The sequence below is a fragment of the Condylura cristata genome, unplaced genomic scaffold (genome assembly GCF_000260355.1).
Source record: "Condylura cristata isolate star-nosed mole 26May11 unplaced genomic scaffold, ConCri1.0 scaffold00032, whole genome shotgun sequence".
In the NCBI taxonomy this organism is placed as follows: Eukaryota; Metazoa; Chordata; class Mammalia; order Eulipotyphla; family Talpidae; genus Condylura; species Condylura cristata.
In genome coordinates, this window is record NW_004567133.1 from 12,598,450 (window position 1) to 12,611,335 (window position 12,886).

The 12,886-nt window shown below is 52.6% G+C and overlaps 1 protein-coding gene across 2 annotated transcripts in view; it reads left to right on the plus strand.

Moving 5' to 3' along the window:
• The window catches only part of MYH11 (myosin, heavy chain 11, smooth muscle), an 82,653-nt gene that overhangs the window by 37,775 nt on the left and 31,992 nt on the right, over positions 1-12,886 (plus strand). For both annotated transcript variants that reach the window (XM_012731877.1, XM_004692106.2), the window contains exons 5-10: positions 422-518; positions 3,849-3,941; positions 6,244-6,307; positions 7,280-7,378; positions 9,066-9,209; positions 12,125-12,220. In XM_012731877.1, coding sequence (XP_012587331.1) covers positions 422-518; positions 3,849-3,941; positions 6,244-6,307; positions 7,280-7,378; positions 9,066-9,209; positions 12,125-12,220 — 593 coding nt within the window. The remainder of the gene's footprint in view (positions 1-421; positions 519-3,848; positions 3,942-6,243; positions 6,308-7,279; positions 7,379-9,065; positions 9,210-12,124; positions 12,221-12,886) is intronic.

Below are 12,886 nucleotides of genomic sequence, written 5' to 3' on the forward strand. Positions count from 1 at the left end.
GCCCCTGGCCTGTACCCCAGTTCTGTATGCACAAATAAATAAATCTTTAAAAAAAAAAACAAAACAAAACAATGTAGACAGTTCAAAGGAAGCCTAAGTCTGGTTCCTTGGGGGAAACTCGGTTCCCTCTTTCCCTCTCTTCGCCTTCCTCCTCTTCCTGGGAGAGCAGATGGGGAGCTGGCCAGGGCTGGAGGCCCAGCCCCACCCTCCCCCAGCAACTTGACCTTGGGCAAGTCTCTTCCCTGGCAGGAGCCTTAGTTTCTCTGTCTGGCAAATGGCAGCGATGGTGGCAGTTGTGCCATGGACTCGCGGGCCTGGGAGAGGCGCCCACGGGTCACCCGTGTGGGTGGACAGGCATCTGCAGGAGGCAGACATGCCACATGGGGTGTTTGCTGATGGCCCCCTTGGCTGTGTCTTCCAGAGGCGAGTCTGGAGCCGGGAAAACCGAGAACACCAAGAAGGTCATCCAGTACCTGGCCGTGGTGGCCTCCTCCCACAAGGGCAAGAAGGACATCACGGTAAGTGGGGGCCCTGTTGGGGTGCTGCAAGCTCGGCCCTCCAGACTGGTTGCCAGAGGGGCACGTTCCTGACTGGCCTGGGTGACTCCTCAGCTGGTGTGAGGTCCTGTCCAAGGACAGGGAGACCCCACTCCCACCACACCAGGGCTGCTTCAAGGTGCCTTTGTCACGTGGGGCCGCTGGTGCACTGTGGGGTGATGAGCTGCATCCCGGCCCCTCCCCACTGGCCACGGTGGCCACCTCCACCTGGACAGGTGTCCTGTGGGGGGCATACAGTCACCTCGGCTTGAGAGTCTCTGCTTTTAGTGAACCCCTAGAATTTGTGGCATAACTGTCCTCCCCTATGGGGGCCTGGGGGGCAAGGGAGGACGAGGGACACTGAGAAGTGGGCACTGCAGGATGGCGCTAGCCTGCGAGACACGGTCACCCTGGTCTCTAGGCTTCTAGACACCAGAACAAGGAGGTCATCAAGTAGCCATGCAGGCTGCTGTGGGGTCACAGGCGGATTGAGGACTCAGAAGGAAAAGAGGAACGGGTGTCTAGAAGTGTACTTTCGGGGTCCATCCTTCTCCACCTTAGCCCTGCCTCATCTGTCCCAGAGGAGGGAGGGCAAGCAACAGGGCTGCTTGGAGGACTTGCCAGTGCCTCTGTCAAAGGGCTGGGGCTGGGGAGCTGGCTGGCTGGAGGCCCGAGTTGGGGTCACCAAGTCTTGCTTCCAGCCCCCACACAGCCACAGAGCTGCCACAGAGACCAGCTTGTTGGGAGGCCCCAGGAGAGCTGGGGCAGGGGCCAGCTGTAACTTCGAGAACCTTCCTTCCTCAAATCAATGCAGGAAACCCAGAGCCGGCATTCCTGAACTGTCTGTGGCGTGGCTTGTAGGGAAAGGTGGCTCCGAAGCCCACGCAGTGGTAAAACTCCACTTACCGTGGCTTCCCTTCCTCTGGAAGAGCAAAAACGAGAATTAACAAGGCTGAATAGCGATGGCTGATCCCCATCTGTCCTCACTCCGTGCCCAACAATCCCCAGACAGGGTCGCACTTGATAGCGCTATGCAGAGCCCAGCGAGACTCAGAGGCATCAGCACTGCAAAGCCCTTGACGCGCCTGGTCTCTGGGACATGGTAGAAAGACAGCGCTCAGCAGAGAGAAGGGAACAGCAAAGGAAAGGCATCACCGTCCCAATTAGGGGGGTGTCCCGTGTCTGGGGGGCAGTGGAAATCATGGGTTCTCCGGACCCCTTGTGCACGAGCTTGCGATAACCTGACGTTTGTTTTATACTGTGTCGCCCAACCACAGCAAGGCCCATCTTTTGCCTACGTGAGTAACGGAGGGTGTGTTCCTGGCGTGTGCGGGAGGCACCGAGTGGATTTAGATCTGCATGCTCCAGTCACACCCCGGGTCCCCTAGCTGAGGGTAGAATGGGCCCTGGCCAGCAAATGCCCCAGATGCCACCCTGCAGGTGGTGGCGTGGGATGTGAAGGCGCCGCCACCCCCAGGTCCCCCAACCTGGAGTGGACTCCCCCAGCTCAGGGCGGATCCCTTCACCTCCCCACCACCGTGTCCACCTGCAGCACCCCTGGCTGGATAGCCCAGGGAACATCTGTCCAGTCTTGTTGAGTCTTAGGACAGTCTTAGGGGCCTAGAGCATCTCTGGTGTTGCCTTGGCCTGCCTCCGCCCTCCTCCCTGCCATCACCCCTAAACTGCTCCCTGAGCCCTGCCCTGCACCTTGGTGTGTCTCGTGCATGCGTGTGCAGTGCAGTGCGTGTCTGTCTTTGCATGCTGGTTGCTCGGCCCAAGGCTCCAGCAAGGGGAGTCTGGGGTTCACTGTGCAGTAGCTTTGGTGGCAAGGTAAGGCCCCAGCTATGCAACACATAGCTGTGTAACCTCATCTCCAACGCAGAGCTTGGGGGGCTGGTGTGTGGTCCCAGGAGGAGACACCCCACAGCTCCCGGGAGGCTCACACTCAACCCACCTTAGCTATATGTGGGGGAGGAGGTAGTGTCATAGTGGGGAGAAGCAGGACTCTTGCTTGGTATCTGTTCCTGGGCAACCTCGGCCAGGTCCATTCACTTCTCTGGACCACCGTCTTATTTATCGATACATCAGTGAGCTGGCCCAGATGTACTGGCTTAAGGCTCTGCTGAGGACCTTTTGGCTCTATCAGCAAGAACTGCCATTCTAGTAAAGGACACGGGAACCCCAAGTTGGTGTTCTCAGAAGCATCCCCTACTCTCCCCCATTAGCCAAGGGAAATGAGTTCCACTCACTGTAAGTTTCAAAGTCCCAGTTACGGAGGAGTCTCTTGGGGCTGGGATTTTCACGTGGGAGCTGCAAAGGAGAAGGTCATGTGGACAACCACAAACACAAAAAAAGAGTGGCTCCCTGTGGTGTCCCTTTGGGACAGCCACCACGATGCCCTCCGGCTGCCAGAGCAGCAGGAAGAAGGCTCCCTTTCCCCTCTAGTCCCTTTCCCAGCTGCGGTTTAACCCAGCTAGGTTTTTACCTCTTGGGGAAAAAGGGAAGAGGTTGAGCAGAGAGGACAAGGACAAAACCCCCAGGATCCAGACCGCCCAGGGGGAGGCCTCTGGGCCAAGCTGCTGCAGCCGTGTTTGTGGCAAAGAGCAGCTCATCACTTCCCTGGCATGACTTACCCCATTGGCCTTTTCCTGCCGTGATCAATCACGTGGCTGCATTGGTGCACAGAAGCCCCTGGAAGGGGGCCATGGGCTGTGTCCAGCCTCAGCTGCATTTAACCTGGTGAATGGAGCTCAGGCAACCTGCTTTGAGGCTTTGTCCTGCAGTCAGTCAGACGCATTCCCAGTGGGTTTCGCTGATTCCTCACTTGTCTTCCATAGACTTCAGAAAACTAGTCCAGAGAAAGGAAACATTGCAACTGTGCCCACTAGGAATGGTATGGCTTAACTAGGTGAAAACTGCTTGTTGCAGAGGACGAAGATCATGGACAGCAGTACAGGCTGCACACTGCTCAGTTCCACGGGCATTTAACTGTGATCTAGACCTCGTCATTGGCAGCAATACTCGTTCAAAGGCAGAAGTCCATCCTGGGCTCCTTCTTGGATGAGCAGCCCGGTCTTGGGGAGCGTGACCTGCCCAGAGAACAGATGTGCTAGCTGTCACAGAACTCAGTCAGTTGCTTCTCATCTGGAATCCGCAAGGAAAGCTGGCCATCAGCCCTGGGGTCTCCAAAGGGGTAGGAGATAGGTTAGAGAGAACCCGCGGGTTAAGGGTAGTTCCATGGCATCATCCCTCGAGGGCAGCATCGAACGGCTGGGCCACTTTCTCCAGTAACTAGATGTGGATGAATTTTAGGGTGAGCTGGAGAAACAACTTCTGCAAGCAAACCCGATTCTGGAGGCTTTTGGCAACGCCAAAACCGTCAAGAATGACAACTCTTCACGATTCGTAAGTAGCAAAGTCATGTGGGTTTTCTGGAAAGGGTCTGAGTCTATGGTTTCACCTCCTGCCTTGGAATGTGGGATGTGTGCACAGGGGTGTCTGGGATGGAGGGGGAGGGCTGTCAGCGCAAGAGTGTCACTCTGTGTCGTTAGTCCTGTCCAACCCTGTGGTCCTCCAGGGATCCTTCCTCGCTCATTCATCCACTGCTCTTTCAGCAGCTATCTGAGACACACACACCTGTGGTGTCCTAGACCCTTGTCAGACATAATAGCTAATTGATCTGGTGACTGTGTACTGAGTACGGTTAGTCACTCATATTGAATAACCATTTAGTCAGCAAAACATGAATTGAGCACCTACTATGTGCCAGCCACACATCCTGCAGCAACTACCTATTAAGCACCTACTGTGTTCAATCATCCTGATAGGCATTTTGATACACACCATTCTCATCTTTCTATTTGCTGGGCTCATTCTTATTCAGTGCCTACTGTATACCTGGCACTGAAGTAGATTTCTAGGATTCTTGTGAACAATTCACATCGGCTGTAGTCTTCCAAAGCCATGGTCCATATCAAGGAGGTGCCGCATTCCCATACACACTCCTCCAGGGGCAGGAGCACCCTGAAGGGGGGTTGTTGATGCATCCACACAGGAAGTACCTTACTGTGCAGGAGAAGATGTGGGGGCTTCTGTAGGAGAATTTTAGAAAGACATTTTAACGAGGAAAGGCTGTGCCTACAGGCCAATAGCGACCCCCACCTGCTGATGGTGGGGGTCCCCGGAACTGTCCCTCATGGGATGGGACCCCAGGAAAGCTCTTTTGTACCCACTTAGGTGAGCACCTTTGTCCTGGGTGTCCACATGGGTTCCCATGACCAAGGCGTATAACCAATAGTTATGTTGTGTGCTCTCACTTGACGCCAGCATCACAGACTGTGGCTTGCTACTCCCATCAAAACCACAGACCCGCGTCACACCGAGCTGTAATGTGAAGGGGAAGCCCAACGCAACCATTCATGTTGAAAACATGGTGGGGGCCCAGGCTAGCCCCCCAAAAGACCCTTGTCCCCTCGCCTCCTGCCAGGTAGGCAACACCAGGGTGGCTCTTTCAAATGACACCGACTCCCGGGGAGGTTCAGACAGAAGCAAAGAACCATCTGCTCCACAGCCACACAAACAGCGCTGCTTCCATTCGAACAACACTTAGATGTGTTGTGTCTTTCTGTCTAAAGCAATGAGCGCTTAGGCCCAGAGGTTAGGCCTGCCTCTGCATACAGGCGGGTATTGGAAAGCCCTAGGAGGGGAAGATGCACAGCGCTCAGTACCCAGGATGCTCCCGGTCACCGCCCAGCGTCCTGGCCCTGCCCACTGGGAGCAGCACCATCATGTCCTGCCCCCGCAAGAAGCCCCACAGGGGGTGGTGTTTCCAGCCTGTTCTAAGTAAGAGCAAATTCAACCCTGGGGCTCCCCTGGAAGGGGGCGGCCAGAACGAGGGGCTCGAGGGGGCACCTTTGGCAGTTGCAGTAACTTTGGCCAACCCGGCCATTCTGCCGCCCAGCTCCTCACGGAGACCGTGTCCTTCGGCCGAACCAGCCTTAGGGCTTCAGGGCGTCAGTCCTCTGGGTCAGGCTCTGCTCGTGCATCATGTTGGGGCAGGGCGGGAGGATGGAGCCCCTTGTCAGCTAGTGAGAAAGTAGGACCAGGTGGATGTCACCTGCAGGACCTGGCCGGCCTCAGTTTGCCACCTGAATGAGGCAGGTGCGTTGGGCGTCATCTCTGAGTGGAAAGATCAGTGATGCTGGGGGCTGGGGCGGGCATAGCTCAAACCTTGCACAGAACCTCCTTGGCCTGCTTGGAGAATTGTGTGGCTCCCTGGGGGCTTGCTCCCCTGCCCCAAAGAGGCTTAACTTGCAACTAGTTGGACCTGATTGATGGTGCAGAGAAGGGGATCCCCCACCCCAGGTTGTGGGGAGCCCTCCAGCCTCTGGTTGAGGTAAAAAGGCCTGCACCTTAGCACTGCCACATGGCGTGGATCACACCACCCTCTCTGCCTCAGTTTCCTGCCTCTGGAACATGAAGAGCTAAGACGGGCGGGGGGGGTCACTGCTATGGAATCAAGGTGTGCGATACTAAGTTCCTCTGTTGCTGGAAGACCGAGATAGACCCAGCTCCAAAGCTGGTGGTTTCTTCTGACCAGCTGACCGTGAGACGCTGAGTCTCTGGGTTTCCCCTGCAGGCCCCACCTGCCTGCAGCGGGGGTGGGGGCCGAGACGGCCACGGTGTGAGCTGTGTCTTCCTGTTGCAGGGCAAGTTCATCCGCATCAACTTCGACGTCACCGGCTACATCGTGGGCGCCAACATCGACACGTGTATCCTTGGCTCGCCACATCTTCCTGGAGGGTGCCGGCTGACACCAGATACTGCATGTCAAGCCCTGGGGGTGGGGCAGCGCTCTGGGTCCCAGGTGATGGACAGACGTGGGAGACACTGCTGTCCAGATGGGACGTGGGCTCACTCAGTCCAGGCAGCCAGCTCCTGCCACATCCCGCTTAGTGATGGGACCCCTGGAAATCCACCTGGTGCAGCAGCTCAATCCCCGAGACCCTGGCCGCCACGCTCCCCACTTCAGAAAAACCCTCCTTAATTCGCAGGGCCTGTTGACCGTCTCCCAAGTAAATTGGCTGGCTCACAGTCACTCAGTTGGCCGGGGCGGGCTCTCTGCCCTGTGAAGTGCAGCCCCTTGCTGGGTACTGTGACTACCAGACACTTGGCTCTGCCACTTCCTAACTCTTTCCTTCCAAGCCTCAGTTTCCCTTTACTGAAAATGTCAATTAAATCCGCCTGTTCTTTCTAGAAGGTGTCATGAGGTTGAAAGGAGGTAGCTCATGTCAAGCGCTCAGCGCAGGGATCAAGAAGCCCTAGTGGGGCGTCAGGGTTTTCACACTAATGTCTCAACAGCTTGCACTACAGAAGGCGAGAGGGTGGTGGTTGTGGGGAGACATTTCCAAACCAAGCCACCAGCTTCCATCTTCCCTCCCGAGGGCCTTTGATTCCCGTCTTTCTGTGCCTTTCCTTTCCTGCTGCTCCCCGCCTTCTCGGTGGGCCTGACTCCTGCACCGGCAGCCAGTGGGCCCCGAGCTAGGCCTGGAAGCTCAGCTGTGGGGCTCAGGCATGGACTCTTGACGCTGCTCCAGCACCAGGCTCTTGGCTGTCCTCAAGCTGCCCCTCCTGGCCCTGGGCTTCACCTGCAACTGCTGGGGTGACCGGGAACAGGGAGGGAGGCTAGCTTCTGGCAAGGGGGTTACCTGTGGAGTACCTGGAGTTCTTAACTCCCAAACCAGATTTGTTGGAAAAGTCCAGAGCCATTCGCCAAGCCAGAGATGAGAGGACCTTCCACATCTTTTACTACATGATTGCTGGAGCCAAGGAGAAGATGAAAAGTAAGTGACCCGTGAGGACGCACCTTGGGCAGCTTCATCCTGCTTTGTTACCACACCGGCTTTCCCCGCAACTGTTAGACAGAGTCCAGGATCTCAGGGAAGGGTCCTGAATTTGGCCCCCAAATGCATGATTCCTGCGGTCCCCAAATGCATGTGGCTGCGGTCATTCTTTTTTATTGTGAGATATTTACTTCATTTATCTTTGTGTAGAAGAACTGGAGTGTAGGCTAGGTGCAGGAGTAAGAGGACTCACCAGAGAGAGTGGGGAGCAGACAAACATGTCTCCATCCCTTCTTTATCACCAAAGCCAGTGTTTTGGTAACGTGGGTTTCGGCTTCATGTTCTGCCTCAAGTCTTCCATAAACTGGGCAAGGAGAAGGCTAACAGCCAAATTCCTCAGGATCGGTTGCATTCTTGATGATGGATCTTGGAAGAGGTTAGGCTTTCAGAGCCAGAGCAATGTCTGTAACTTATCCAGTCTGGATAATGAAGTGTTGGCCAGGAGTCACTGTCTTGTGACTTTAATTAGCTGTCTCGATTAATCCAAAGGCTTGAGGTCACTAGTGCTGTGGAGTCCATTTAGCCTCAAGTCTACCGAGTAACTGCCAAATGACCTGGCTCATCCAAGACCTTTGTTTAAAAAGAAAGCAGTCTTACTGACTTTTCTCCACAACGATCATCATATCCAGTCTCGTTAAAACTTGTTCTGGAATAGGATTTGTGATGTGATGGAGAGTGTCATAGAAGCAAATAGAGCAAGAAAAAGAAAAGTAATTATAAATTTTGGGACAAAAGGGAGATTGTATCACATAAAGGGTCACCAAACACGACTATACAGAATGCAGTGATTAATAGAAGCAAGAATATAAACAAGAAGTTGGCAAGTGTTTTTGCTAAAGTGCCAGATGGTAAGTATTTTCGGCTTGGAGGACCATATGATTTTTGGTGCCGCTGCTCAGCTCTGCCTTTGTGAGATCAGCCATAGACAACCGACAGGGACCCAGGAGGGCCGTGTTCTGAGAAGTCTTTATTTATACTGGCAGACCAGAGGTGGCAGCCCCTGACGTAGCCTCCGCTACTGATTCAACTGAGGACATGGAGGGTGGCGAAAAGAGCTAAATCTTCATTCACCACAGCAGGAAGATAACTGACACTATCTAATTATATACTATTAAAAAAATAGCCCATTAGAAATGAGGTGTGATAGTGGTAATGACCAGGAGAAACAGTTACAAGTGATAAAAGCAGTGATTGTAAGGCAAGGGATGGGACTGAGAATGGTGTTTTCCTTATAAGCCCTTTGTTAGTAATTGATTTTTAATTCATATGTGTGCATGATACAGATTTTGATAAATGGATAAGTGAAAATTGATGTAACTTTTCAGATGGGTTCCTGAGAATAGGTGCCTTTGTACAACTGAGATAAAGGTGTCCTTTCCTCCAGGTAAATGCAAACACACATCAGGGGCCGTGGCTTAGGACAAGGGTCCCAGGCTGGATTTCAGCCTCTGGCTGAGGCCAGGCATGGCTGGTCATGGCTTCTATGCAGTGAAGCAGAAGGAAGATTTTTATCTGAGTCTTCTAGAAGGGATGGAAGTTGTGAGGGCCCAGACCCTCTCCAAGGTTCTGTCTCCTGTTCAGAGCAGAAGTGTGTCTTTCTGACCACACCCCTCTTCCTCTCCTCTAGATGACTTGCTTTTAGAGGGCTTCAGCAACTACACCTTCCTCTCCAATGGCTACGTGCCCATCCCGGCTGCCCAGGACGACGAGATGTTCCAGGAGACCCTGGAGGCCATGGGGATCATGGGCTTCAATGAAGAGGAGCAGCTGGGTGAGGAGGGCTGGGTGCCTACTCTCAGTCCCCCAGAACCAGCTAGACACTCATCTCCGGTCAGGACAGATTTCTGTCCTTTGAATTCCCCGCCTCAGAAACAGAGAAAAGGAAATGAACATTACTTCAGGGGGTATTTTGAAAAATATTGGTATTTTGAAAAGTTACTGTATCACTTTGGTTCTTTCAGTGATAAGTGACCCAAATTAGCTTATGTGAAAAGGAAAACGATTTACTCATAGAACTGAAAGTTTCTGGAAGGCTGGTTTCAGGGACTCATGGGATGTCTCTGGAAGGGGTCTTCTCAACAGGATTGTCTTTGTTTTTTAATAAAAAAGATTTATTTCTGCTTGCAAGAAGTGAGGTGTAGGCCAGAGGTGGGGGACGGGAGTAAGCGGATTCACCAGAGACAGAGTGGGGAGCAGAAGAGGCAGACTGAGCAGGTGAGACAGGAGAGGTCTGCTGCACCATGTGGGTCAGCTTCCTGGCCAGCTGGGGATCGAACTTTGAACTCAGGCCTCAATGCTTGATAGTGCTGAGGGTTTAGCCCATGCACCACCAGGGAGTCCCTGAACAAGATTGTCTTTAGGAAGTTTCTTGGCAGCGAAATGGCTGCTGCAGCACCAGCACCATCCTTAGGTTTTCATCTAGTAGCAGAAAAGCAGAGTGGATTCCTTGCTCGAGTCTCTAACTAGACTCTTGGTGCTTGATCTGCTTTGAGGTGGTTGCTGCTCACTGCAGTCAGACATGTGGAAAACTCTGGAGTTGGGGTGTCATGCTCTCTGTCCCACTCTTGGAACCAGAGGTAGAAACTGGCTGGCCTTATGGAGAGTATGTGGGCAGAGGAGAGGAGGGGGCATAGACAGAGGCAGTGGGTTAGCTGGCTGTTCTTGGAGAGGCAGTCCCGGCACAGGCCAGTGATGACCATGTCACCAGCTGATGACCAAGAAACACATTCAGTCCTGAGAACAGGGAAGACTCGAGGAGATATTCTTGGTTTCTACGCTGTGCTTCAAGAAATACTTCTCCGGATTAGATGTGCCCCCGTGTGCAAGGTTAATTTCTTTTGAGAAACCAGAGCAAGATTGTGGAAAATTTCTCTCCCTTCCCACGCCCACACCCCCTCAGAGCCCCAGAATAGCACAAAGGCTTAAATGCAGTGGGCAGGAGGGACAGAGCCTCCCGAGATGACTTGGGGCCCAGAAAGAGAAGGTTCCATGGGTCTGTTGACAAATGGACAGAGTGTGGGTTTTGGCTGGGGCCCCACACCAGGCTCACAGGACCCTTCCTGAATGACTGGGCTCTCCAAGAATGACACATTGTGTTTGGAACACACATCCATTTTGCTTCAGGAATAAAACAGCAACAACAACTAGGAATGGTTAAGTTCTTGCTGTGTGCCGGGCATTTCCTAAACCACCCCCATCCCCATTTAACGGTTTCAGGGTGTTCTGTTTATTTAAACAGCAGAAAACTGGCACAAACTAAAAATGTGTATTGGTAGAGACTATCTTAAATTACTTTTTGACCTTAGGAAAGAAATCAGAAATGTTTCTGATGTGTTTAACTGGAAGCTATCAGCCGATACAGCAAGATGCTGAGTGCTTTCTATGCATTATTTGATATCACAGCAACCCTATGAAGAGACTGTTGTCTCCAACTGGCAGGGGAGGAAACTGAGGTAGAGATGTGAAGGAACTTGTCCCACAGCGAGGGTTGCTGGTGGAGCTGAGACCACGTTGCTAGAATGTGATGATGTTGCTGTTTTCCCTGCATTTGTTATTGCCACCCTCTGTGATTTTTCTCTTAAGATAAAGTTTCCTATTAAAATGAATTGAAGGAGGAGACAGGACTGTAAAGAAAGAGTAAGGGAGTAACTGAGCAGATGGCACCGGCTAGAGTCAGCCTTAAGGTGACCGGTGCCTGCCCGTGGCCATGGCCTGGCTGTGCCAGCCCTCCCCAAAAGGGCTAAAGAGTGAGAAAGGAGCCAAGGGTCTGGAAACACATTGTTTTGTCTGGAGACAAGTGAGAAACATTTCCTCCTTCTTTACCCTAACACGAGCATCTCGCTCAGCCGGAATATGTTACAAAGCACAAGGTTTGAGTTTTTAAAAATACCTTTTATCGATGTAATTTACATTTAGAAAATTCTAAGTGTAGTTAGATGGTGTTTTACAGACAAGACACACCTCTGTCTGTGACTAGCACCATTTTAATCTGGAGAAAGCCAGCCGCAACCCCTCCCCCATTAGTGTCCCTTCATGCCTTTTCTAGTAGCTTCCCCCAAATCACGGCCAACCTTACCTGGACTTCTCACAACAGGATTCTCCCGTTCTTGAGCTTTCTAAAAATGGACTTACACCGGGTGTTCTTGTGTGCACCCTGGCATCTTCTGCTCAGCACTTTGTTGGCGAGATACAGCGATTGTGCTGTCTGTGACTGTAAGTCATTCATTCTCCTTGCTGCACGAAGAGGCTGGAGGGCTTTATGCGGAGGGCTGAGAGTCGGCCCTTGAGGCCCTGCAACCTGTGCAGCCTCCTGGAGCCCACTCACCCGCAGGACACACCTGTGGGAGGCATCGGTGGCAGCAACCTGCGAGTGGCTGGGGGTGTGAGTTCTGATACAACTTTATTTACACCTGAAAGCAGTGGGCCGGTCTGGTCCACAGGCTGAGGCTCACCACAGCATTCTCTGGAAGTCCAAGATTGTTAAAACCACCTGAAAATATTCTGCTTCTCCCACTGCCACGTCAGGTTTTCTCCTGTTAGCAGAGACTTAGGGTAGCTTGACTTTCTCTGAAACACTCATGACTGAGTTTTTAAGAAAAAAGCTGGCTCAGGACCCCCATGACGCCTACACCCCCAGACCGCTAGAGACGCTGGCATTGACTTAACCTGCCCTTCTCTTCACCTCAGCTATACTGAAGGTGGTGTCATCCGTCCTGCAGCTCGGAAATATTGTCTTTAAGAAGGAAAGAAACACAGACCAGGCGTCCATGCCCGATAACACAGGTACCCACCCCCCACCCCCAGACACTGATGACTTGGGGTGATGTGATGGGAGACAGGGCCACTGCAGGTATTAGGTTACTTTTCTGGATGAGCACGTTTGGAAATTAGCAAGCCCAAGCTGGGTTATTGTCACAGACTTCCGTCCTCTTACAGAGTTCCCACTGCTGTGGACTCTGTGGTAGGAAGTTCTTGAATCAATCGGGTAGTGAGGGGAGGAGAAGTAATTGTTTTCGATCAGGCAGGAACCTGTGGGGGCATCTTTCCTAGACCACCTCTTCTTAATATTTTTTCGAGCACATACTGTGTGCCTGGTCTGGGGTACAGTGGGAGCAGGGCAGAATGGCCCCATTTCTTACAGCACCTCAGGTCTTGTGGGGGGACAGACCCCGAGTTCCCCTGTAAATGGAGTTGCTAGATTGACTACGAGATGCCTAGTCCAAGTAGCATTTCAGATAGACAACGCACACTTACTACAGTCAGTATGTCCTGGGCAGTGTTTGGGACAGCCTTACACCAGGAGGCTTACGGCTCTCGTTGAAATTCAAGTTTGACTTGAAAGCGCATTCTTTGAGCTGCTGTTTGGCATGTCACTTTACTAACATGCCATCTATAGCAATTTGCTCCCATAGAATGGTAGTTCATTGCTAATATATTTTTTTAAAGATT